This window comes from Athene cunicularia, assembly GCF_003259725.1.
Source record: "Athene cunicularia isolate RWA chromosome 13 unlocalized genomic scaffold, athCun1 chr13_part1, whole genome shotgun sequence".
NCBI classification, from domain to species: domain Eukaryota; kingdom Metazoa; phylum Chordata; class Aves; order Strigiformes; family Strigidae; genus Athene; species Athene cunicularia.
This window is the reverse complement of record NW_020799117.1, coordinates 19,308,202-19,335,186: the sequence shown is the minus strand read 5'-3', so window position 1 is coordinate 19,335,186 and position 26,985 is coordinate 19,308,202. Positions and strand designations below refer to the sequence as shown.

Sequence of the window (26,985 nt, the reverse complement as noted above, 5' to 3'; positions counted from 1 at the left end):
TGTAAAGACCAAAATTTTCCAGCAAGTCCAACCACTACTTAGCTTTAAAGTAAGTAAGTGAGAAAAGAAGCTGGAAATAAGTGAGACAAAGGATGCTGGAACCTCTGCCATGTCAGAAATACCTCCAGTGCCCGGAGGAACAGGTGAAGGATCCTTTTCTTGTCCAACAGTGCACAGAGGGATCCGTGCCAGGGATGCAGCTTAGGATGGACACAGATCTGGCTTTCCTGTTCTGGGATGTGGAGGGGTGAGGCAGGAACTGTGTTTTGACTCCTGGGACTATCCAGCAGAATAAATCCTTGAGGGTGATCCCAGAGGCTGTGCTCCTCCAGTGACTGTCCTCCGAGCCCACGCACTGAAGACCGGCTTTGATATTCAGCTTCCACCAAGTGAGGAGAAACTGAGACCAATTTCTTCTTCAAAGAGGTGGCCAGCATTTCTGGCAGCAGAAAGACTCCCAGGGCTGAGCAGGTCACCACAGCCTGCTCCCACCAGGAGCCTTATGGGGTTGAGGATGATGGTTTACCCCTCCATCTGCTCCCTCTGTGCCACCTCAACAAGCTTGCCCAGGGTGACCGATCCACATCAGCGTCCATCCCAACGGGGCTGGCCACGCCAACCTCACCATCGCTCCCTCCTCAGCTGGGACATCCCCTGCTGCTTCCAGCACTGGGATCACCCAAGTACCCAGGTCCCCGAGCAGAGCTTCTCTTGGCACAGGGACCACAGACAGAGATGGGGACAGTGAAGATGACTGCAGTGAAGATGACCGCAGGTCTCCCCACCCCTGCCATTGTGCATGGGGACGCTGCAGGCTCTGCCCAGATGCATGCATTTCTCCAGTGCCAACACCTTGAGATGTTCAGCCAACCGCAAGGGGTGGCTGATGTGCCATTATGACCTCTCCTGCCTCTGCCATGTCACCTCTCTTCTCTCACCCACCTGCACTGGGGCACTGGACATGTCCTGTGCTGCTGGCTCCACCACTGAAAGACCTACACGGGTTCAGGTGCTGCCTCCTCTCCTCTGCCTGCTTGCAGGACAGGCTGAGCACAGGGCCAGGGCTGGCAGGAGGGAGGACAGCGTTATGGCCCTCCAACGGAGAGAAAGGGGCTGTGACATGGAGGAAAAGGGGCTGGAGGCTTTTCTGTGCCATAGAAATGGCATAATGAGGACACTATGCATGTGGAGACACCTTTAATCTGGAAAGCAATTCCAGATGATGTAACGTCCAGCTCCTGCTAAGGGGTTGAGCATACGCCCAGAGCTCTGCAGCTGGGGCAAGGACCAAGACAGCTCTCCTGGGCACTCCCAGACAGTGTGGGACAGGTAAAACCAGGGCGAGACAAAATAAAAGAAATGCTAATGCTGTCCCACGTAGGCTGACCCAGCCCCAGTGCCTGGGCTGGGGACCCAGCTCTTGCCTGGGGACAGTGGTGCACCTGGGATGGACCTCTGGGGGCTAATGATGGGTCACTGCAGTGACACAACCTTCTACCCAAGCCCACCTGGGAAGAGACACAATCCCAGGGGGCTAAAACCTCCACGTGTGGGAACTGGTGAGTCTCAGGCTAAGCTAACATCCCAGTCACTATCTTTCCAGCGGGATATTGTCCCTGGAGTCCTGCCCAGGTGGCCCACAGCCTTGTCACAGGTATGTGATCTCGATGACATTGGGCTCAGCACTCCCACGGGGAAGCTGATGCTTGCATGAGCACTGGCAGCTCATGCCAGCCGCGTCCACACCACCCAGCTCCCGCAGGCAGGGCTGGGCAGGCAGCTTCTTCTGGGAGCCCAGCTTCTTCCAGTCCATGAGGTGCACCCCATCGTTCAGGTCCTGCGGCATGGGCTCATGGTAAAGGGTGATCTGGACAGTGCGGAGGTGGGGGCCGTAGTGCACCACGACAATGATGAATATGGCCAAGAGGACAAAGATGACAACAATCATGGAGATCGTGGGCAGAGCATCAGATTTCTTTGTCACGCTCCTGACAACAGAGATGGGAGTGAAGGCAGCTGGATCCTGGGGCTCAGGCTGTCTCAGCTGGCTGCCAGGCACAGAGGCGTTCATGGCTGAGCAGGCTGACCTGGGACAGAGAAACACGGGGTGGGAAGGGGTGACCACCAAGCAGAGACTGTCCGATGTCCTTATCTCCTGCCCTTGCGTCAGCAGCTTCTGCCTGCACATGCAGCTGCCGGGGAGTGGGACCATCTCCTAAGTGCTCCCAGCACAGGATGAATTTTGGTGGTTGTAGCTGGGGTTGTAGGGCTGGTGCCCTGGATGCATTCAGCCAGGGAGGTGGTGCCCTGCAGCCCCTTGTCCTGGACACATTCGGCGTGAGGGTCTTCCCACTGCACCTCACTCCCCGGCTGCAGCCAGGGATGGGAACAGGGAGCCCCCGGGGAGGAACCCCTCACCCTCCCCTCTTCAACCCCAGCCCCACGCTGCTAATCCAAATCCAAACCCCACCAGGCCCTCCCTGGGAGACCCAACCCCACCAAAGCACACCACAAGGCACCCCGGGTGGGAGCAGGGGGCAGCGGGGGGACAGCCCTCCCCAGCCCCGCAGGGGTACCTCGGCGTCCCGGCTGCGTGGGAATCATCATCTCCAGCGGCGAGGCTGGGAAGCTCAAGGCAGGACCAGCAGGAAAACCTCCAGGATGGTTCTCCAGTGTAGGAGCAGCCAGAGTTACCTCAGCGGCTGCCACGTCACGCCTCGGCCCCGCACGCCCCGCCGGGACTCCCCGGGGCAGAGGAGGAAGTGCCCGCTCATCCCTCGGGCAGGAGAGGTGCTCCTTCACTTACCCCGTGCCACATCAGCGCCACCGCCCCCTCCCTCGCTATCACGCACCCTCGCTGGAAAAAACCCTCCTCTCGCCCGCTGCAAGACAAGCGCCCTTTTGTCTGGGGGAAAAGGACCTACCACCCTTTCGACGGCACTCACGCAGCCTCCGGATGCCTAACTGCAGGAAACCTCCCTCCTTCCACTGACTCGCTGTTAAAATTTAATGCGGTTAAGAAACGGGTGTTAAAAATCACCCTTCTGCATGGGAACTCTTTGCACAGCCCAGCAAAGTGCACCCACACAAGGCTGCGGGCTGGAAGGACCCTTGTCCCAAGAGGTGATGCAGCGCCAGTGCTGATTTTCTCTGCAGGGGGGTCCCACTGCTGCAGAAGGACCATCTGCCAGCACTGCTGTGGCCAGCAGCGGTGTGAGCCCACGGCAAAGCTCTGGACCCTGGGCCAGGTCAGTGCTCGCACAGGTCCCCTCTCGCACAGGGATGCTCTCAAGTCCGGCAGCATTCACCCCTGCCCCTGGTCTGGGGATGCCGTGTGGTCAGACCCTTTGCCACGGACTGACCCTGTGCACACCTCAGAGCAGAAAAGGTGGATCCTCTGGAGTTTTAGCCATTACAAAACATGTCTCCCCATCTTTCTGTCCAAAAAACCTACTGCTCTTACCTGGAGGTTCTCAGCAGACAAGCTGGGGTGTGCATTTGGGCTCCGTCTTTCCTGCACATGGGGAGGACGGGGTGGGAAATGCCTCTTCCCCCATCCAGCTGAACCCAAAGAGATCTGGTTGCTTCTGGGAATTTGCACTCATTTCAGGATTCAGTAAAACCTTAATCTATAAGCGTAATCTCTGAGCATGACATCTGTGCGATAGAGAGAAAAAATGATGGGGGAGGCTGCTAACAGAGGCTTTGTGAAAGCAAAGGCGGCTGTGGGATGCTGGCTGCTTTGGGCCTGGTGGTTTGCTGGGCTTTTTGGAGGCGATTGGAGAGACCCGCTGAAATGCAAGGAGCTGTGCAGCGCACAGGACATCGCTCCCTCCGTTCCTGCTGCCGTCTCCTGAAAGCAAGCACCTTGCCAGCAGCCTAAGACACCCCCTGGATGTGCTCCATGCAGAGATGGAGCAGCCCCATTGCCCTTGGTCATGGCTCTGCAGCTTTCCAGGGGGCTGTGGGAGGGGGCTGGACCAGGCCACCGAGCCAGGAGACACAATCCTGTAGATATCCATCCTGAATACCCACACAGACCCTCCGAGACAGAGGGACACAGCAGCTGTTCCCATGTGGGGACACTAAGACCCTTCTCCTCCCACTAAACACCCATTCACATCCAACACGGGGCAATTTGTTACCTCTGAAGTTCAAACTATGACAGCAGAGGACAGAGAGACAGGCAGACAGGATGTGCATAGACAAGTCCATCACAAGGTCAGGGCCAAGAAACAAAATGCCCCAAACCCCTTGGGCTGGGTTGCGGGCAGAACCAGCCCAATTTTCCAGTCCCTCCCCTTGTCAAGGAACTGGGGTCAGGGTAAGTCAAAGGCTGCTGTGTGCTGTTTGTCCTGTGAAGAAGGATGCTGCTGTTACCTGAAAACCAGCACCCCAAAGCCAGCATCCCAAACCCAGCACCTCCGGGTGCCCAGACTTGCTGGAACTGCACAGGGAGGCGCAGGGCATGGGGCAGCACCAGCTGCTGAGTTAACCCAGCCCTACAAGGAGTAAATATTTCCAAATCACTTCTGGAGATGTTAAGAAATCCTCTCTCAGTTGGGAGGGGAGGACCGGCTCCTCCGGTAGCTCCTGGCCCAGGAAGGACCAGTGCAGCCTGCAGCCCTCACGGCTGATGCAGAGCAGATTGGGTCTGGGATGAGCATCCTCACCACAGACAAAGCACCTCCCAAAACAACCAAGCACCATCAAGCAGCTACTGAGGCCCAAAGCAGGGCAGGCCCACTGTGATTCTGCTCTCCCCCGCTGTGAGAGCCGAATACCCCAACAAATTGATGGCGAGGTTTCCTTTGCCGTCGGTAAGCGATGTCTCACATCCTCTCCAGCCATAATGGGCTAAAAAACAAAGTTCCCCTGTGGATTCAGCCCGTTTCCTTCTATTCTTTAACAGGAAGCTCTGTGAGAGTCAGCCCAGGCAGGCAAATCGCTCCTCACCCTCCTGTCCCTCTCGGGATGGACAGAGCCTCAGTGGGGCTGCAGAGCCACAAGCCACCGAGAAGATGCTGGCTCTGTCCGTCCATCCACTCCTCTGGCTGTTGGGCTGCGCGCTGTGCCAAGGTGAGATGCTCTGCTCACACCCTGGGGAGGGTGAAGCGGTGCTGGGTGGGGGGATTTGGGGAGTCCAGCTTCATCGGGGGCACCAAAGGGAACCAGCCAGACATTCGAACCTGTAGGAGCTGCCATCAGAAAGCTCAGTCTAAAAATTCAGGGGTGGCAGGAGTCAGGTTGCTGGGAAAAATGTGGTCATACCAGGTTTACAGGGTTTATTTGATGGCACTGGAATAAAAGGATTTGTTTCCTGGTCAACAGAAGGAGTGTTTCTGCTGAGAGTTGCGATGCTGAGGGATTTTGCAGTGACTTTTGTCAAATAAGCATAAAGATAAAACATTTAAATGTACAGGACATTATTTTCCTTAAAGGTGTTTTTTCTTTGGCTGATTTTAATTTTTCCTCTCATTGACACCAATAGAAAGACCATGTGCAAGACTCATGCAGAACATGCCTCATACTTATTGTAATAATTCTGCTCCTTTCTGATAATTCTGCTTTAACTTCATCCCACATGAGTCACAGTGTGGGACGAAGGAACTGGTTTCCTGCTCTAAAGGGTGACAGGTTGTTTTTTCCTACATCATCAAGCACTTCTTGTGTTGCTGACAGCTGTAGTAGCTAGGACCTGAAAAGCATTCAAAGGAATATAGAAACAACATCATTGCTGCTTCTAATAGACAACACCTTAAAATAAATGTCTCCAGCCCAAAGTTTTTAGCATTAAGCCATAGAAGTTACCTATGTGTTACAGCCACTGTGCTGGCAATAATGAGATTTTTAAAAGGCAGAGAATATAGAAACCAATTCAGTTAATAGCTGTGAAATTCTGAGAACACACAGATTGGAAAACTCCTCTCTTCATTAGGGGCGATACTGCTGGCTTCAGCAGAGGGGTGAACTGTGCCTGGTATCAGACCAAAGGCTTTGAGACCCCTTGGTCATACTGTGATGCTCCCTAACGCCTGCCCAGAATGTTTTTGTTCCTCTTAAAACTACTTGGCATGGTTTTCACGGGTCCCGAGCACACCACTTCATCCTCTGCAGGCTGCTCCAAACAGTAGGGCAGGGCCCGCTCCCACGAGATGCGCACCTGTGGGCAGTGATAACGGTGCTGCTGATGCGCAGGGCGCATCCGCTGCTGCACTCGTGCCCCTCCAGCTTCCATCAAAACCCCCGGCCTTCCCCCTTGTCATCTATGCAGCTTCACTCTTCCGCATTTATCCAACAGTCTTGAAATGGCTTTTTTAATTTCATAACAAAGTCACTGAGATGGGGTAGTACTCAGGGGGAGAAAGTTTCTGCTCAGGTTTAGCCAAAGGGGCAGGGATGGGGCCAGTGATGCCGCTGGTTTCCCGACACACAGGCAGTTGGAGAAGGAAATTACGGGGCTCTTGAACAAGACAGAAAAGCTCAGAGGTCTCCCTGCACCTGAGGGATAGAGGTAACCCTGCAGGAGAGGCAGAATTTGCGTTGGCTGGGAACTAATACCTGCCTGTTTCCACACAGGCCTTTGTCTTTTTTTCTCTTTATTGTGTGCAAGTTTATTAATTTATTAAGGAATTCATTGTTTCTTAATTTAAACCTCTAAGGTCACACATTTATTTCTAAAGGGAGGTTCAAATACTGTTATTTTGAAATTGCTGAAGTGGGAAGGTTGGAATATTTCCTCCCCCAGAAACACTTAACAGAAAATTTGTCCAAACAAACCTCTTCCTATGAACCATTTCCATTACAATGGGCAGCCATTTTCCAGACAAAAGATTTCCACTGAAAAATTTCTCACTGAAGCTGATGAGAACCCAGCAGGATTTTCCCACTGTTGCTCCATCCACTGGTCTCCTTATCTGTGCCACTGCCAGTGGATGGATAATGCCATGAGAAGCATGGCATATCAAAAACATTTTTATATGTTGATATATATTTTTGATACAACCAAAATCATGGGGTGCAGCTAGAGGACAGACATTCAGCTACCAGAACACCTTCCAGATACAGTACTTGCATCCTTAAACCAGGGCATCCAGTGCCTCCGAAAGCCCTAAAGAAGAGGCCAGCACAACCCTGACGATGAACAAGGAAGAGAAAGCAGGAGGTGGTTAGGAGAAATGTTTGTTCACAAAACAAACTGCTCCCTTCTAGTAACACGAAACCCTGCAGATCACTCTGCAATTCTGACCGAAGTGGCTGGAGATGGTTTCCAGGAATTATGTCCCATTTACAATAGGTGAGTCAACAACAGGTGTCCTTGGAGGGGACGGTGCTGATAACCCAACACCGGGAACGCTCCTGCTGGGAAAGCCAAGGCTGGGCTTAAGCCTCAGGCTGGAAAAGGGAGATCTGTGCCTTACAAAAAACATCACTGCCAAGCCTTGGCTAGCAGGTCTTGTTACCTCCCTGCCCAGAGGAGCCCTCCCCTCTCAGCATGACACAGCCTCAACGAGGAGGAACTGCCCATTCGGAGTTTCTTTGTAGATTAATGGGCTGGGGGGGCCTGGTTTTACCTTTCAGCTGAATCATCACAGCACAGCAGAAAGAAGCAAAGTCCTTCTAGTATCTCTGGCTGCAGGGGTGTTTGAAGATATAAAAGTATTAAGGAAGCTTTGCCCCTAATGCTGGTAGCTGGTGAAATTTTGTACAAACCTGGTAAAACACCAGGGATGCAGTTAAATGGTGCTGTCTTACTAGCAGTTGGATTTCACAGGTTAGGAAGAATCTTCATACCTCTTGGTGGTGAGAAACCACTGGCTTGGGACCCAGTTCCCTAAGGCCAAGGTTGCTGATCCAGGACACAGTGACAGGACAGGGATGCTGCAGTACAGGAGCAAAGCTAATGGCTTGCCACTCTGGGGGGCAGAGGGAGCTCAGGTGGAGCTCTTTGTTGCAGCAGTGTGGAAGAGGGGGCTGTGGAGGTGTGGAGCATGTCCACTCACCCTCTGGAGTGAGCTGGGCAAACCTTTCTGGCACTGGGGACAGCCCCTGGGGACAGGCATCACCAGTTCTTGGCAAAGGAGGAAACCCAAGGTGGGTCTCCCCTACCTTTCCCACCACCATCAGGCACAATCACAGCCCCTGCAGGCTCCCGAGGGCAGCACAGCCCTTGGTAAGCAGCTCCAGACATACAATTCAATAAGCTCCTCTCATGCGTTAGCTAGAAGTGACTGGAGTAGATAAAAATCCTGGAGTCACACTGGGATTAGTGGATTAGAAATGAGGGAGAAGCACATCACAGCTGACAATGCATCGGGTGAGGACACAGGGCCACTGGGCTTTGTGTCTGCCACTTATCACAGCCACATAACACTCCTGTGCCTTGTTTTCCCCAGATATGAAATAGGGATAATAGAAGTATCTCTTCCATAAAGTGCTTTGAAAACTGGGAATAAAACCTAAGTGACATCACCAGGGTCACGCACCTGAAATCTGGACTCAGAATGAAGCTTGTCAGGCCAAGATGCTTTACCTGCTCTTTGGCTGCTGCTTCTGCAAGACTCAGCACTTCAGGCAACAGCGGCACGGTGCCTCCCCAGCACTGGTGCTCTGAAATGACTGCAACCAGGCAGGGACATCCTTCAGCTGCTCCCCTGGGGTTCAAGCCAGAAAAGAAAGTGGAAAGAATAGGAATTATAACAAATTCCTTTGGCACCAGCCCCTTACACACCTTGTCTCCTGGGTCACTAGGCGGGAGCTGAACCAATCCCAAGCAGATCACATTCCTGCAGGGTGGTTCACAAACACTGCACAGCCTGGCTGGTACCAGCAACACTCAGATAAAATATGGGAATTCTTGGAATTACTGGAAAATACTGGAATTCTTGGAATTACTGGAAAGAATAATAAATTCATGAATAAGCTTGAAAATGGTAGTAAAGAGCCTCCATGAACTTGGGGGAAGCAAGTTGTATCTGGAAGGCACTTACCGCTGAGCCCCAACGTTGGCTGTGGTGCCGCAGGGGATGGCAACGCTGTCACAGGGCGCCTGCCCCGAGGTGCAGCGTACAGGCGAATATAGCAGCTGGAGCACACAGCACTGGGCATAAAATCATACAAACTGATGAGGACCGCCTGCAAGGTGGCCTGTAGAACGGTAGGACCTTGGCTGGTTGCTTCACCAAGGTGTGAAAGAGGCACTGCTGAACTAGCCTGCAACTCCTGACACTTCCTCTGCGCCTCAGTTTCCCCATCTACAGAAAACAAAGCATAGCTAACACTACCCCTCAAAGTGCTTTGTGATCTGCTGATGAATAATAATATTTTTTAAAACCTGTAGGCAGGCAAAAAAAGCACACATTGGGCTCCACCTCCTATTAAGCCTGGATAGGCGGTCCCCCATCTTTCATTTGAACTGGGCATGGAGTGATTTCCTTCTCCAAAACCCCAGACCCAGCGTCAAACCCTAGGAGCAGCACAGCCAGAAGGGCAGGACCCACGTCACCAGCACTGCAGAGACAAGGAGCAAACACAGAGCTCTAAAACAAGCAGGTTGCAGAGGAAACTGGAACCAGTAAGCAGCTGGAAGTGTGACAGCACAACAGCCTGATGGGTGTTTACTCCCCAAACACCATGGAGCAGTGGTGGTGCAGCCAGGAGAAAAGCCATACTGCTTTCCTCTTACAGAAGCAACCACTTTTTGTGGAAAAAACAGACCTCAGCACGCACAGTGATGGGGCAGAGCCCACTCCGTGCAGTACGGTTTCCCCACACTGTTTGTCTCCCAGCTTGTTTTCTACATTCAAGTGGTTTTAAACTGATTTCCGCTAAGATCTGCTTCCAGAACAGCTCACCAGAGAGGAGCACAGAGCGTGATGCTCAGAGAGGATGCCCAGGCCTGAGTGCAGCCTTTGAGGAGGGGCAGAGGAAGACTAAGATTAATTTTAATCACTGACAAGATCCGGGTTTAATTCCCGGCTCTCTAAACTTTCCATAACACTTTGGCCAAGTCATTACAATTCAGAACCACTTGGCCATGAGCTGCCAACCCCCCCATGTCATCTGGGAGTTAGAGGCTTAAATACCTCTGTGGATCTGGGACCTGATTTAGGCTGTCAGTTATCCAGCCTGCATAACGACACTTTCTCTCCTCCACAGGAGTTCTACCTTACCTTTCTGCTGTGAGACCTTCAATGCAGAGACACCTTTTTTAGGTACTGAATAAAATAGGACCTAGACTTTTGCAGAGATCTCTTCTTTCCACATTTCCTAAGACAGGATTTTTTATCTTGTGAAAGCTCTAAGAATTGGTTGTCGTTGATTTCTGCTTCTTCAGTAACTGCTGTGTTTCACCCAGGAAACAGCTGCGCTTGTGTTAAGTGGTCAGTATATTTTTGCCATGGGTCATTTCACAGAAGTGGCAGTATATGAAAAGTCTAATTTTAGGTGACTAGGTCTCTTTTCTGAAAGCGTTTATGCAACCTGCAAGCTGAGGGTGACGCCGAGGTTGGTACAGCAATGCTGCACAATGCCCCCAGGGGCTCTGCAGCTCCCTGCCATGCAATGTGCTACCGGGGGCATCACCACATGTCCCCCCAAAACCACCAGGGAAGGGTAAGAGTCCAGCGAGTCCAGGGTTACACATCATCAGGGATAGACAGTCCCTCTCCATCACCAGTTCTGAGAGGAGAGGACCAGTCCCCATGCCTTCGTACTAGTGCCAGCAATCCTCCCCTGTGGCTCCATCCCTCTATCAATGCAGACAGGACAGCACAAGCCCTTCTTGAACCTCATCCAAACCCTGCTGAAATGTTTCCAACTGCTGGCGCTGGTCTCTGCTACAGCAGTGCTGCTATACAGAAGCTCTGATGTAAAGTTTGGGGTTTTTTACATGGCAGTGCCTCTCTCTTGTCAGCAGCTGGAGAAACCACTCTCTAATTGATTGCCAAAAATAATACCAAAAATTCACTTTTTTTTTTTGTTTCAAATCCTTCTCTTTTTGTGCTGAGGAGTGAGCAGAGTGAGCTGCTGGCTCTGGGAACATCTCAGCTACTGTGAAAGAAGGCTCCGTGGAAAGACCCCTCTGCTCTCAGTCTAACACTCACATCTAACTGCACAGAAAAACTCATGCAAATAACAGAAATCCAAAATTCCCCTGCTCATCCTCTGGAAAAATTAACCAAAAAGCAGCTTGTGCTGAGTCAGAGCTGAAATGCACCTGCAGCTCCGACGCACTCCTCTGCAGCCCCGACGTGCTCCTCTGCAGCCCTGTGGCTCTGGTGGGTAATCAGGGGGTTCCCATTATAGCAAGAGTAGAAAGCTGTATTTCCCATCATAAATCCCTCAGCAAGCTCCCTGTCTCCACCTAGAACTGCAGTCTGGCTATAAATCACTTGCACCCAAACATGGAACAAATATCTTGGCAGTGCTTACACTCCATGGCGAGTCATTAGAATGGCTTTGATGTTTATTGCAATTACAGCTGCGCTGGCTGCCTCCTGATTATTATTGTTAGCTGTTTATACAGCCAGGGCCCTCTGTGGAAGGGAGCAGGGCCGTGCTGGCAGCAGCACCCGGAGGAAATGCTTTCTAGCACCGTTTGCACGAGAGTCCCCCGGGATGTCTGCAGGGAGTCACGACGCGTGGCACATTTTTTTTTTGTACCCATCCTGCTGCCCAGCCCCAGGAGGTGACTTGAGTCTCTTCCTGCGTTGTGCACGTCCGTCCCACTTCGATGTAATTCAACCAGGATGCTAGGCACCTTCACCAAAAGAAAACACCTAATATTTGATTATTTGAGTTGGCAGGGAAGGCACAACAAGCAGCAGTGGCCAGAAGTCAGAGCCAGATCTGATCTGCTTTGAAATAACGTGCAGTTGTGTTTAGAGAAGCCAGGGACATTTATTCCTGAGTAAAGTGGCAAAAGGGGATCTCTACCCCTTGGCCTCTTCACAGCAAGGCCAGTCACTTCTCCACAGCAAAGCTCAAACGCAGCAGACCAGGGCAAGTATCTGCTTGGCCAAATGAACTCCAGGGACTGAGCAGTAGAAAAAAACTGCTTATTCATCTTATTTACAATAACTCCAAGGTTTAGTTTTGCAAACGGAGAGCTCCTTATGAGCCCTGGTGTGACCTTCAGTGAAGGGCTGAGCTGTGGTGGAAGAAGGTGTTGGGTTGGGTCCTCCTCCTCTTGCCCTAGCACCAGAGATGCTGGAGCTGACCCATGGGACAGTCCCATCAGTGATGGCAGTACAGGGCGATGCCATCTGCCTTGGTCTCAGCTTCCTCCCTTCCCTGCAGTCTCTGTTCAAGCTCCTGGATTTCTCCTCAGCTGCAACAAAAATGGTGGAATAAGCAGCCAGCTCAGCACCTTTATTACCCTCTTTCTTTAACACAGACTAAGCGTAGACAATAGCTCTTTCTTCAATGATTCTTGATGCTTTCATGTGTCATGTACAATAAAAAGCACCTGTGATAAATTAAAAAAGAAAATGTGTTACAAGCAGCTACTCCTCCCCATGAGAAAATAAGACAATGGCTTCTGCAAGGGAATTTTGGAAAAAGAGGAGCTGATTGAGCTTGGCAGCTGCTAGAGGATACTGGCCCCCATGCTGAGATGCACATTATTTTTTGTGCTGAATGTACAGAGTATCTTAAGGCATTTGCAAACCAATGTCCAGAAATTGTGTTGTAAAGCAGTTTAAGAAGAGGAAGCCCAGTGACAAAGAGAAAACCCGGCAAACTCTTGGGATCAATGGAACCAGCCCAAGTCACCACATGTTCTCTGACTAGCTGGGCCCCTGGGGAGCAGGCAGTGCCCCACAGCATCCCAGGCAACAGGGCTGCAAAGAGGTGTACCCCTCTTCCTCAAAAGCAGCATCTCTAACTCTTTAAGAAAGGCAAAAGTGTGCCTAAAAGATCTTTTTTTCCATTATATTAGCTGATTTAGTAAGTGATGTTACATCTATCCATAATCTTGTCTATGCTACTAGACTGATACTCATTTAATCTGCTCTTCGAAACCTGCAGAGAAGGTTATTCCATGATTCTCTTGCGCAATTACTCCTAGCAACTCAGTGTCCTTATGTCAAGGCAGTTTCCTATTGCCCAGCCTCCCTTTTCCTTGTTGCAGTTAAAGTCCTTGTTTTCTGGGCCTGTTCCCAGTGGGTTTAGAAAACCAATTAGTCCCTTACTCTCTATGCAATTAAAGATCTGATCATATCTCCTCTTTCACGGACTGAACAAGATAGATTTTGCCAGTTTGCTGCCCACTAAGCTAGAAGAGAAAAGCATGGAAAAGATCTGAAGAGTCAGGTCTGATTTTCACAGCCAAATCCTATCTGGAAAGAGATCATGTTTTATTATGTATTCACTGTGGTTTACACACTGTTTTGGTTCCTGTTTGGCTGGGATCATTGTCATAAAGCCTCAGACAAGAAAACAATTACGGCTCCCATGCAGTTACGTGAGAAAAATGAGATCAATCGGGAGCTCACTACACCCAGATGGTCCCAAGGGGTGGGCTCTGAGCCAAGCCCTGATAACCCACACACACTGGATGCTAAAGATCTCATTCCAGAACCACAGCACTGTCAGGGCATTCATCTGACCTCTTTCAGACACATATAGCATAGGTACCTCCCACAAAGTTCATCACCTACATCACCTCTACAGCTCCTGGTAAGAAATGGGCTGTTGCACGCTGTGGCTCCTCTAGCCACAGCTGGAGCAAGGTAGAAATCTGAAATAAGGTAAGGTAAGGTAATAACGTGGAGATCTGAGATAGCTCAGAGCAATAAGGTTTTGGAAGTGCCTGGTCCTCTGGTGAGAAAGAGAGCCTGTAGATGAGCTCTCCTGCCGGCTGGCTCATGAGAGATGTAAAGCAGCGGGTGAGATGGATCTCACACAAAGGGATGACAGATTCTGGCTGTAAATGGGCACACAAGCACTGCTCTGGCTAGCACTGCATTACTGGATCTCCCCTCCTGCCACCCCACAAGGCACAGCATCCTGCAAAGGCACCACACCTCATCACAGACCACTGTTGCAATCGAGCTAAGTGTCAGTACAAGGGGAAAGGGAACAGTATGCTGGAAGGATTCAACCTTCACTGCTATCCCTTTTCATCTGAAATCTTTAGTGCTCATGGGTCTCTGGTGAGATGGATTGCTGGTGGGATCAGATTCAGCTGATTTCTGTAGCTGTAAATTCTTTCATTAATCTTAACTACAGACAGCACCGGGATCACCGGCAATAACCATATAAAAAAAACAATTAGGATGTGCATTTCCAAAACAACAGACTCAGAGTCACCTTTTCAAAGGTAAGCCAGTTGGGTTTGATTTGAGCATTTAAAGTGCATTTTCCAGTTCTTGTCCCCAGGCATGGGAACTGGACATTTCTTTCTCCTGTTTTAAATGGTAGCATTTTTAACTGGCATCTAATCTAATCATATGACTCCAGGTGCTAGGGCTTAAAGAAAAACACTAGAGATCCTGAGAGTAGGCAACATGGGGGACTGGTGCAGGGATGCCAAACAAAAATACCTTTCAGTTGAGCAACCGGTGGCTCAGTGTAACACCCAGAATCCTGGGAGAGCAAAGCCTTGCACAGACCCACAGGACTACCCAGGAAGGCAGCTCTGAGTCAGCACCAAAGCTGCAGCCCCCTCGCTGTGTCCAGGCTTACATCAGCACAGGGCTGCAGCCAGGGTGCAAACACACAGGACAGCAGGATCAGAGGTAGGAGGCAGGAAAGAAAAACAGTCTCATCATCTCCTAGAAGCCTTTACAAACCTGATCAAGTGTGTGTCTTTAACACTTTAAACAGTCCTAGAATAGAGGTCAAGCAGCCTTTCTCCACCAAGACTGAGCTGGAGGCAAACAGGTCACGGGGAGTGAACGATCCCACTGATTTATATGGCCTTGCACATTCCCTGTCAGAGAGGAAGACGGCTCCCTGAAGGGTTCAAGCTCCATCTGGGAATGAGGGCGTTTACCCTGGCTGAGTAAACTCCAGCACTAATTTATTCAGAACCTGATAGTTTTGGACTCAGTGTTTGCTGCTGCTTCTTTGATAATGTCTTTGGGGAAATCATGTATTTCAAAGTCGTTCCTACAGAAGATGAGGAAAACCCAAACCACACAGCAAGAACACCAGTGCATTAATGACAGTTACAGATTAGCACCACTAATATTCTTTTTCTTTCATTGCAGGTACTACAACATCCAACTCTGTCCACACTGTAACAGGTACCTCCTGAGCTGTGAGCTGCTTTATATGTCTATTTGAACGTGGATCCACATGCCCATGTGGGGATGCAAATGGAGAGTCCACAAACAGGAACTGGATAAAACTCCCATCTGCTGAAGCACGTCCTCCCAGGACACTGCGTTGCCCACCTCTGCCTGCCCCATCTATCATCATTCACCCCTAGATCTGCAGGGGCCATTGAGGCCACTGCGCCCCAGAGGATGATCTTGCCTGGCTCCCCTTTTTGTCTGGAAGGAGCAATACAGTGTTCCAGGAACCCTAGTGAAGCAGAGGGATTCTGCCTCATCTTTGCTCCCCATTTCCCCCAGCTGTTCCCTAGCAGTTAGTGTGCTCTCCTCCATGGATCCTCAGAGCCAAGGCCCCTTTCCCACAGGTCCCTATGGCCACACCAGTGACAAACTCCCTCCTTAGCATCTCTTGCCCCCATCACTCTTTCAGCTCTCACTGGCTACAGTGACCCCTTTCTGGACAATCCTTCAACCCTTCCCATGGAGATGCTGCCAACAAGGAGCACGTGTAGGAGACATCACCTCCATGTCTCTCTGCTTGTGTTACAGGTCAATCCCAAACAACACCACAAAGCCCGGAAGTAAAGAACCATACCACAGGTAATGCTTATCTGGAGACCTAACAGTGCAGCTCAGGGGCATCCTGGCTCGTAACTGGTCCGACTTTCAGTCCAGCTGGGCCACCTGGCAATAAATGGGGCTGTGCAGCTTCAGGTTAGATAAGAACAGTGGTGGGGAACAAGCAGCTTTTGTGGTATAAGGGCTTCTGATCCAGTCAGTTCACCCCAGAGGGATCAAGGCATAGAGGTGAGCAAGAACAGGGAAAAACCACCAAACTGAATAGGGAGCAGTAGGGTCAGCAGGTCACAAGCCAGAGAAGTCCCTGGGCACACAAAGGATGCAACTGCCCACGCCCCGGCGAGGATCTGGGCCGGGCGCTGCCCATGTTGCTGCATCCTCCCACCCGGCATCAGCCGCTTTGCTCCAGAGCCACGCCACCGAGGACCGCCGGGGCTGCATGGCACAGTGCCCCACACACCAGGGCTGCCCTTGGCTCCTGCTGCTGTGACAGAAATAACAGCAATGAAGTCACTGTGAGAACTTCCCCGCATTACACCTACCCGTCAGTACTGCTCTCTTGACAAGCCTGACCACATTTATTTTTATAACTACAAACTTTCAGTACTTTGTACACCCTCAGCACCTTCCACACAACAGGTCAACAGGTTCCCCATTTCTCCAAGAGGAAAAGGGGAAGCATGAACTGAACAATGTCTGTGGCAGCACAGGGACCGAACACTGCCTCAGCTCTAATTTAGTTATTCATGCTGGGGATTTTGCTCTGTTATCTACCTCCATGGAAACAGCAACCACTCATAAGGACAGAAAAATATTTAAAAGTAATATGAATCTCTGAGAAGTTCCCTTACTTTATTCTCTTTTTTCTGCACTTCTCTGCTAAAACCAGCTTTAGGACACTACCACATGCACGTGGCCACACAGAAGCCCTGGAAGTGGGTTTAGGGAGGTGTTAGCAGAAAGTTACATGTTTCATTCTAAAATACACAAAACCAAATACACAAGAAGGGATCTCTCCAACTCCAGATCCACCTCTGTTAAGTCTACTTGGATCTTTGGAGACAGATCTCTTCCTGCTATGTTTGAGCAAAAAAAATAAAAATCTTTGTGAGAATAGCTACACCTTCAAAGGGACCCCACAAATATAAAAGAAAAAGATCTCAAAAATATCTCAGATTCTGTTTTCATGCCTTGCAGAATAAATAAATGTATTCCTAAATTCAAGTATTTTGGTGAAACATTTAGATAAAAGGGGAAAAAAAACAAACCACAACCTTAAAACATTTTCACTCTTTTCTCACTTCTGCTGGAAAGCCAAGAGAAGTCTAGACAATGAACTTGCCTATAAATTCCAAGCTGGTGATCCACTCGTCTTTGCACAGGGCTCATTGAAAAATTTTTCTTCTCACATCTTGCTGTGGATCATGTTCTTGCTATGCAGCTTTAAGCAGGAGGTTGAGGAAGATGACAGAGCCTCCAGACCACTGCAAGAACAAAATTATTTGTGTTTAGAGACTCTCAGTGAAATGAAATGTAAGAGTTAGCATTTGAGATAACAAGCAAACACACGGCAGCTCGAGCCAGTTAAAGTGCCCAGTGATAAAAATACCTTCGTTTTCAAGGCAGAAAAAAAGCAGACTTTCTCCATGTGTCTCCTGAGCTCAGCATCTCTGTACACTAAAAAAGGTAAAAGCTAATGTCTAAGAACAAGAGCTCCCCGACTCTCAGCAGGACAAAGGTTATTTCCTTGTCTACTCATGCCCATGCTTTCCCAAGCAGATTATCCATAACTCCCAAAGAGTTGGAAGACTCTGCAATAGAATGCCCTCCTCCAGGCTGTTTCGGAACGAGCTTGTGGTGAGCAGAGCTCTTTGGACTAATGCTATGCTTCCTCTACAGAGCCTTTAGTAAACTCAACACTACCAACCAACTTGAGTCTCACCTCTGTGGGTCGAGCTACTACAGCCAAATCCTCTTCCATCACTACAAAACTGCCAGAGCTGACTGCGCAAGGTAAGCATGGAAAATTCAAATTTTTGCTCAGGCAGGACTTGTTTACGCATCCCTCCTCATCTAAGCTCAACTGAGGGCATCAGAAAGACTGAGCTAGTCCATGCCATGCTACTTATTCAGTAGCAGCAACTTTTGAATCTCTCTGAGTCTTTGCTAAAAGAGCAGCTCATTCCAGCTCCCCAAGAGCACAGGGCTGGACACAACCATGACCTAGATGTGGCAGCTGCACAGCAAGGCCCTGTCAGAAAGGCCAGATCATGCTTTACCAGGTAATGTTTTGCGGAGGAGCTACAGTCACCCCAGCCTCCCTAGAAGACCTCTCCCAAGCTCACTCTCTAAACTGACTGCACAGCTTGCTAGCTGGACATCTTGACATTGGTTTGTCAAGTCTCAATGTCTTGGGAAGGGAAGTCTCATGCAAACAAAGTTTTTTACCCCATGGAAACCCAACAGTTCTCCATAGCACAATTAATATCAGCTTTAAGAGTTAATTCTCCTTTCCCATGTTTTCTTTATTTAGATGATAAGACTAGTGGAAGCAGAAGCACAGCAGCTTCATCAACTCAAGGTACTTTGTCCTTCTATAGAGTAACAATGTTTAGATAATTTCATGGCAATTAGTTTACTTGATTCACATTGTGCAGGTTATCTAAGCACTAGTCTTTATCTTAGGGTTGAACCATCAGTAACAGCCAAAATAATGTCTGTTATCCTTACAAGCAGTGATAAACACAAGACCAAATACACTTAACATTCTCTGCATGGGATGAACTTGAACAGTTGAAAGACTAATCTATGTTTAGGAAAAGGGAGCCCTTTTAACACCCTTTAAAAAAAAAATAATTTGCTTTTGACAGTTTAACCCACCCTGTAAGCAAAAATTAGAGAATTCAGTAAGAGTTTTCTCAGAATAAGGGCAGCATCCAAGAGAGTGGGAAGACTGAAATCTGACAGCTGAGCTGATTCCCCGTTACAGATTCAGCCTCAAAAATCTGCAATGGTCAAGATGGAAACTGCTTTGCCTCTCCAAGTACCTCTCAGATCTTCCCTAACACAAGCAAGGTTAAAAACCCGTGGTCAGCTCTGCCTGCACAGATGTCCAACCAGCATGCCTATGCCCAGCTAAGCCAAGAGCCCTTTGCATAAGAGCAGATTGCTATTAATTATAACCCTGCTTTATATCTGAAAAGCTCCATACATCTTTGACTATAGAAATATTGCTGATGCTTCCAAAAGTGAAGTCTCCTGTTGTTTAAAACCCAACATGTCCCAGGAATGCGGTTGCCATGCCAGGCTCAGCAAACCACAGCTTCTGCCCACCACCTGTGGCTAGAAGAACAATTTCAGAATGAAACAAAGGGTTTGATGACTGGTGAAAAAAATTGCACAGATCCTGCTTCTCAGGACTGTTCTTCTCCATGTGGTTACCCATTTCTGAACCAGTTTGATCTGTTATTTCATACCATTTCCCCTTTTTCTTCTTGATTTTGGCAAAATTACATGCAAAACAGTGGTGTTTTCTGCAAGACAGGAGCCCCAGTTTCAGCTGCATGCCCCGTGGTCCACTGCTGAGTGCCAGGAGCTGTTTCACACTTCTCCAGGCAGCACATACTTTTGGCTAATGCTGCTCATGGGAATGTGGGGATGGGAATGGAGGAAAGAAGATCCTGCGTGACCTACTTCTGATGATCTAAAGTATCATTTTTAGTCTTCTGACAAGGCATGTAGCTCTTCATTAAGGTCAATGCAGATAATCTGGCCCCTCAACACACACCCAGAAGGCAGCAAAGGGTTTTTTCCTCTGTACAAATGAAACAGTTAGCTTTAAATTTGCTTGCACAGGCATTGGAAGCAGCTGTCACAAACCAAACAGCTTCATATGAGGCAGTTTATCCCATTGAGAACTGGAGTCCTTGCTCAAACAAACCTCTGTGCTGCCACAGTTAGACTACATATGGGTACAAGTTAGCCCAATTCAAACTAGCTTGATTATTTCTAGATAACTCAAGACAGCATATGCACTAACTCCAAGGACAAGGTGAACAGTCAATCCACACCCATATTCTGCAGAATTTCTTCCCCAAGCAGACATTTTTTTACAGTCTCAACAGTTATGAGCAATAGCAAATCTGTAACCTTCCCAGTTCCCTCTTCCAGTATTCAACTGCTGTGCCTGCCCAAAAACTGCATCTGGGACTACAGAACCTGAACAGTTTATATGAGGGTATTTGAATTTTGGTTCTCTGAGTTGCTATTTGGACATGGAAAATAGTACAAAGTATGTTCGGTGGGAAGGTTTTAGCCTGATTATGAATTCAATGTGTTCCCAGATATCATGAGCATTACTGTGAATCTGTTCTCTTCTCCAGTGTGTCCATTAATTCTTTTGGTTACTAGATTACACTCAAGGACAAGACTCACATTCTGCGTTTCTCTATGCAGGTCAAGAGCCCAAGAGAAATGAGAGTACCACAACACCAGCAACTCAAGGTGCTTCCTCCTTTCTCAGAGACATGGTTATCGCTAGATGCTTTACAGCCCTTTTCACAGCCAACAGCAAGGCCACCATACTGCTATCTTCAAGGCAGCATGGTGAACAGCCGACGCTGGCCATCCCACCTAGCCCTTGAAAAGCCTGTAAAGCTCCACAGAAGGAACACATTGAAGCAACCTGTTGAGCCTGGGAACAGTGATTGTGAGTCACAGCAGAAAAGGTGACACTATAGCAAAAGGTTGTAAAATGAGGAAGACAGGACAAGCCTCCTCCTCAGATACACTGCCAGATCAGTCCTTCACCTGCCACGCTCAGCTTCATCACTAGGGCCCCAGCAGAAAACCCTGCGGGTGTTCTCAGACGATAAAAGGGGCCACAACAAGGCAATCCAATTCCCACACAGGTCTTGGTCACTTTGCTGTTAACGTTGATGGGGCTGACCATGATCCGACATTATTCTTTTCAACAAAGCCCAAGTGAGAGTTGGGTCCTTTAGTGTTGATAGGAATCCTCTTGCCAACCTTGGAAGAAAGACTTCATTTAAAACTACTTTTTTCCCCTCTTGTAGGCACCTCAAAGCCAGTCACCCCAACATCAAAGCCCTCTGGCTACTTGCCTGAGCCCACTCCAACAGATGAGAAATCACCACTGACGGTGGCTGCTTTTGGTAAGGTCTTGTGCATCCTGGGGAGAGGAGGGGGATCAGTTGTGACAGTCCACACTGTTTTGGACACCCAGCTTCAAAGATGTTTCCCTGGAGATGGCTCCACAGTTTTCTTCTTCAGCATGCCTAGTCCGGGAGTTTTCAGAGTGCAAGGGAAAACCCTTGAGAAAAAGTCTTGTCACCAAAAGGCAAAAAAGCACCTAATAAATACTCCCAACATGCCCAGTATACAAGTGACAGACAATTTCAACATCCATCATGGCTACATCTGAGCTTGGGATCTTGCTCCCAGCACCAGTGTTTGCCCCAGCTGCATGTTTGGATAAGACCAGGGCACAAATGATCCTGCGCTATGCCTTTGCTTCCCTGATAGAGTCTAGAATAAATACACTACCCACCTGGAAGCTTAGACACCTTTTTTCCCCTGCAAACCTGCTGGGACTTCATTCCCAGCCTGCCATCCCCTGTACAGCTGCACCCTGCTTGGCAGGAAGCAGCCAAGTCCTCCACATCCTTCAGACTGTGGAAGGATGGAGCAAGAGATGCCATTCCTTAACCTGGCAACAGATTCGAAGACAGGCATGGGGTAGATTTGAGAGACCCACTCTGCCTTGGGTGATACTGTCCCCCTCCTCCATGTAGACAAGTGAAAAAACCAATTTTCTCATTTCTATGACACTATAGGAAAAAGTGTTATTTCAGAAGCATTTTTAAAAGTCAGGTGTTAACTTTGTAAGTATCATTTGCTTATATCCTCCGAGGAAAGCCACACGAAGTCCTGAAGCAGTCTTAACAGGACAGGATTCCCATGCAAAGAATAATTTGATTTACTGAGGCCAGATGTTGGAATCAAATCTGCACTTGGCCACTGGTTAATGAGACAGATAACATCATTCACAGTCTTTAGCTTGTCTCTCCCCACTATACTATGTATTTACCTGACTTTATACACCTTTAGGATAACTGTAGTAGGGACATACTGACTTCAATCAATCCCCAGTGTAACCAGCTGACTTCTGCCCCGCTGGCACTGCCTTACCAACTAAATAATCATCAGAAGCCCTCTGAGGCTAAAAGACAAGAGGCTAAAGCCATCTGCTCTAGTGACTACTTACTTCTCGGCCTATTATGTACCATGCTCATTTTAATTAAAATACTGATTTCCTACCCAAGTTTTGATGACAGTAAAAGTCTTTCCACTACCCCTGAAGCCTAGGACAGGCATGTTGTTATATCCACCACAGACAGTTCTTTCCTCCATCCCCAGGTGTCATCAGCTTCATAGTTATCCTGATAGTGGTTGTGATCATTCTGGTCAGCGTGGTCAGCCTGAGGTTCAAGTGTAACCACTCAAAGGACTCAGAAGGTATTTGCCCGGTGTCACCTGTCTTTTTGTAATCAGTCATCAGTTTCTACATGGATCTGGCAAATCCTAAAAGATTATTTTGAAAAGCTTATAGAGTGGGGAGGGTTGAAGCCAAACTGGAACACAGATGCAGCAGTTAGGGATGTAGTGTGACCACCTCTTCGGAGCCCCAGCCCAGACTCATCTGGATGAAGGGAACAGTCTCAAGTTTGCTGCAGTTAAATGTGCAGAATTCCAGAGGCGGGCAGCTCTTACAGCAAAAGACACGGAGCTTTCCCTCAGAATCGCATTTCCCACTAAGCAGTGCCCACTAGAGGGCAAGGCTGCTCTACAGCAAGACCAAGGGATGCTAGTGACTAAACAGCAAAGTGTTCAGTCCTGCCTGAATGTACATTAGTTGAAGAATTTTCTCTAATCAACTCTCAAATATTCCCCGTGGTGTTTATAATCTCATTCAGAATTCATTCATGACCCTGTACAACGCAATTCTGAACATAGATGACTTATTTTATTGCTTAGCTGTGATGTTTTCTCACCTATCCATCACCAACTGTCCTTCTCTCTCCAGACAAACAGAAACCAGGAACCTCCATGGTATCAGAGAGGTAAGGCTGCTCACACTATTCACATCCTATTGAAAATGACAATTTTATTCAAGAACTAATTTTAACAAGGAAAAGAGGCTGCTTTGGTTCTGTCAGGCGGAAGCATTTCAAGACTTTTTTGAGACAGCAAAAAAAAAGCAAAATGAGCAATGACAGCAACTCATCTTCTGCCTGATCGAGTCAAAGGTAGAAGTTCAATATTTAGTGGCCTTGTTTCAAAGCTGCACTGATACATGTGAAGACTCATCACCTTCCAAAAGCAGTTTGCTTGTCTTTTTTTGCCTACATACAGGCTTGAGGTATAAACTTGGGTTTCTGGATCTCAAAGCAGCCTCACTGAGATGAGATCAGGTCACAAAAATACCTTCTAAGACACCTATTACTGCTATCTAGCAAGAGCAGGATAAGGGGGGCCCAATCCAGAGACCTTTGGGAGAGAAGCACCAAGTGAAGGATGGTCCATGTGAACCCCATGGTCCATCACCGCTACCCAAGAAGAGAGGCTGCACATGTGGGAAAGCAGCAGGAAATGAGAGCTGGAAGGGACAAAAACATGTTGCTTCTCTTTTCCACCTGATAGTTTCCTACTATCAGGTAATAAACCCTTCTTTGGAAAGGGGCAAGGGACACAGGGAGCAACGTCCCTAAATATTTTGGTCCCAAATTTGCATCAACATCAGTGGTTCCCAAATACCCTTAATGACTGTGATCCGAAGCCACTGAGGCAGAATTTATCAGAGCAGAGGACGGTGCCCCCAAGGCACCCTAATCCCCCAAATCATCCAGTCTTCACTAAGTGCAAATCCCAGCCCTCAGGGTAGGGAGAAAGAGGAATTCCACCTTTCTAACCCTTGCAACTCTCACTCTTAAGAAGTATATGGCAATACATGAGCAGCAGCTTGGATGTAAAAACATCCAGGGCTCCCTTTGTATGACAAATAAAGGCATAGGGCAGAGGGATACAGTAATGTTTCCTTTTGTTCCAGTTCTGGTAATGTCTGCAGGGCTAGGTGGTCATTCAGGCACTGAGAACCAGATCCAAACTGCTCCTTGATTCTGCCTGCAAGCAGTGACAAGGGTGACAATGGTGCTTTCTGTCAGGCAAACCAGCGCCCATCCAAATTTGTCTGAACACACTGCTTGTTTCTCCAGAGATCTCTGAACCTGTGTTCAGACACAGGTTGAGGAATTTGGCTCTAAGGATGGGCCTCGATAAGGACAGCAGTGCAGAGGGCAGCACAAGTCAACCCTGGTCCCCTGCACCAGCCAGCCTCAGCCCTTCCTGTTTTCCTCCACTTGTGTGGAAAGGAACTCTTTTCATTTTCCAGAGTAGCTAATGCTGCCTTCTCTTCTTGACAGCTGCTCGGCAGGCACAAGCCAGAGGGATAACAGTATCACTCTGATCTCCATGAAGAACATCAACATGAACAACAGCATGAGTTACCCACCGTCAGAAAAGGTTTCCCTTTTAAGCCTTGCTTTTTAGAGAGCTAGCTGGGGATTATTTCTCTTAGTGGATAAGAGAATGCCTTTGAGGTATTTCTTTGCTCTCCTATTCCTTCAGAAAGGTAATAAAAATAAAAAGCTGCCATCAAACTCCTAAAGGTCCAAATCTGGTTCCAGTGAGCCTGGTGAAAGTTTGGATGCCCATCTCAGGTTTATCCAAGCTGCCTGATCTCAAGGCATCAAACTATACCTCAGGTATACAGATGTCATCACCTAGGGGCAGCCATCAGAGCTAGAGTGGCTTGTCATTAAATAAAGAGGTAAATAAGATAGCCTTAGTGAAGTCAAAGTCTCACCCTCTAGTCCAAGTTTACCACACCCCTGCTCCACAGGTGATGTTGGAGCACATGCCCATCAGTACTCTCAGATCCATTCCACACAAGTACTTCAAATAATCTGAAGTGCTAAACTAGCACTGGGACTGGGTTTGAGGAAACACACTGCTTAACTTCTTTTGTCAGCCCAAACATGCTCCTTGATGCACCATGTTTTGTTCCTTTTGCAGGTGCTATGAAGCCAAGGGCACAGAGCTTGAAACTGACCCGTGACAACCAGCAGTGACTCTAGTTTTTTTTTTTTCCTTTTCCTTGGAGAAAGAGCAAGGGTAGACTTTATATATAAATTATTATGCCCTTTCTGATCAGTACATTTACAGTAGCATCCCGCATAGCTTCTTTGCCTGGAGTCTAAGGGCTTTCTCCAGTTACAGCCTGCCATACTCAATGGTGGATATCTATTTTTTATATGCCTTCAAATCCTCAGATTATTCCAGCAGCAAGAAGCACCAAGGAACCATCTACTTTGCTAATAAACTGCTGCCTTAGATTACTGGCCTTTATATTCTGTGCCAGCCAGCCACAGGCTCATTAATCAGTATAGCCCCATATTGAGTCAAACCTGTGCATTAGAAAAGCATGATCTGAAGCTGAAGGCCTAACGGGATGTAAATGGCCAAGTGCTTGGCCAAATGCCAGCCCGACTGCTCCAAGGCCCTTATCCTTGGTGCCCTCATTGTCCTCACAGTGATGGGGATGATCATAGCCACCTACCTTACGGGGTTGTTGTGAGGCTATGGTAATCAATGTCTGTAATGCATTTGGAGAGCCATGAATTAAAGGTGCTGCTGAAATGCAAACTGCCATCGTAAATACTTTATTGTTAGTAAGTGAGCTTCAGGCAGGCAGACTGCTATCTTCCCATAGGTCCAACACGCTCAAAGAAGACTCATCTTAAGTGTAAAGAACAAGGTCTCTGCACAAACAGGGTTTTATCTGAGTGTGGAAAGGAGTGGCCACAAAATGCTGAGCTACTTCAGCTCCTGAAGTCTGGCAGCCTGAGTTTGCTGGAAGAGTTTCTATACCATCACTTTCCCAGAGCTTCCTGATAGACCAGAAAAGCAGGTGCCCCTTCCAGTTCAGCCAGAGCACCCACTTTATGGCAATACTAAGAACCACCAGTGCCTCCCGAGTCCCACGATAATGAGAACAGTCCTCCATTAGCCTCCACAGTGCTTGCATTGGGAGCCAGCTGGTTCACAGCCCAAGCTGGCTCAGACCCAGCTGCCAGTCACTTTTACCACCTACAGCAAAATACTTATAAGCTGAGTGACCTAGGATGATGAAGACATCAATACCCACCCTCCATGTGACCATAAGAGAAACAATGCGCTGTTGGGTATTTCTGGAGGTCTCAGTTGCCTTATTCAGCAGCATAACATACTAAAGCACTAATTCTGCAACTGCCTTTGCCCATCTTCACCGTGACTCCTGCTCACAAGCTTCACCAGTTCCACAGTCAACACAGACCTCCAGAGCACCTCACCTACCTGGCAGCAGCATGTTGAGATACTGCCTTCTCCTAACATGACCATCAACATCCATCAACCCTGAAGGTAAACTGTGAAGCCAGGGAAAAAAAAGACCTAGCTAAGCATTCAGAATAAGTATTACTGCAGACATTCCCCTGCACAGTTCAATGAAACATAATAATTTAGCCTGATGTAATCTTATAGGATGGATAGCTGTTTACCAGAATATACAGTGGTAGAGGTAGCTGTGCTTTGCAGATGGCAATGAAGTGTTCAGCAAAATAAATGCAAAGTTTTCAGAACTCCTGCTAAGATCCAGCATACTTTCTACCTTTAACATATGCACCAGGATAAGCTATTTTTTAATAATGAGGCTTTTCTGGTAAAATTCCTGAAAAATAAAATGACATCACTCCACTCACCAGCCTCCACCAGACTGGTGAATTTGCTCAAGCCCAAGATCCCAGGTGATTCCCAGCTAGGTGGATCCAGATAGCTCCAGACCCCAGAGGCCTGTGACTTGGTGCACGGAGCCTCACAAGTAGGTTTTTAGTCCCAGGAAGACACCACAAAGGCAGCTGGTAAGCACCTGTGGTATCAGACACTTCAGTGAGTGTCAAGCTTTAACTCATCTCCCCTCCTGCAGACAAGGAACAAATTTCCCCAGACC

The 26,985-nt window shown here is 48.4% G+C and overlaps 2 protein-coding genes across 5 annotated transcripts; one reads left to right on the top strand and one right to left on the bottom strand.

The window, feature by feature from the left end:
- On the bottom strand, positions 1-3,648 carry SMIM33 (small integral membrane protein 33). 2 transcript variants are annotated; one of them, XM_026858435.1, is made up of 3 exons: positions 3,464-3,648; positions 2,577-2,857; positions 1-2,087 (listed from the first exon to the last, which is right to left on the bottom strand). In XM_026858435.1, the coding sequence occupies exon 3, from the start codon at positions 2,069-2,071 to the stop codon at positions 1,649-1,651; it is 423 nt and encodes a 140-aa protein (XP_026714236.1). In that variant the 5' UTR covers positions 2,072-2,087; positions 2,577-2,857; positions 3,464-3,648; the 3' UTR covers positions 1-1,648. The 2 variants fall into 2 exon arrangements, with proteins under 2 accessions (XP_026714236.1, XP_026714235.1); XM_026858434.1 differs by lacking the exon at positions 2,577-2,857 and having other exon boundaries at positions 3,464-3,644.
- On the top strand, positions 2,864-26,047 carry ECSCR (endothelial cell surface expressed chemotaxis and apoptosis regulator). Of its 3 annotated transcripts, XM_026858432.1 has the most exons (12): positions 2,864-3,248; positions 4,913-5,079; positions 15,216-15,251; positions 15,831-15,881; positions 17,760-17,873; positions 18,394-18,441; positions 20,316-20,363; positions 20,936-21,034; positions 22,299-22,397; positions 22,966-23,002; positions 24,362-24,461; positions 25,014-26,047. In XM_026858432.1, exons 2-12 carry the CDS (start codon positions 5,022-5,024, stop codon positions 25,020-25,022), a joined length of 699 nt encoding a protein of 232 aa, XP_026714233.1. In that variant the 5' UTR covers positions 2,864-3,248; positions 4,913-5,021; the 3' UTR covers positions 25,023-26,047. The 3 variants fall into 3 exon arrangements, with proteins under 3 accessions (XP_026714233.1, XP_026714232.1, XP_026714234.1); XM_026858431.1 differs by lacking the exon at positions 25,014-26,047 and having other exon boundaries at positions 24,362-24,488; XM_026858433.1 differs by lacking the exons at positions 15,216-15,251; positions 25,014-26,047 and having other exon boundaries at positions 24,362-24,488.
- The last annotated feature ends 938 nt before the right edge of the window (positions 26,048-26,985 follow it).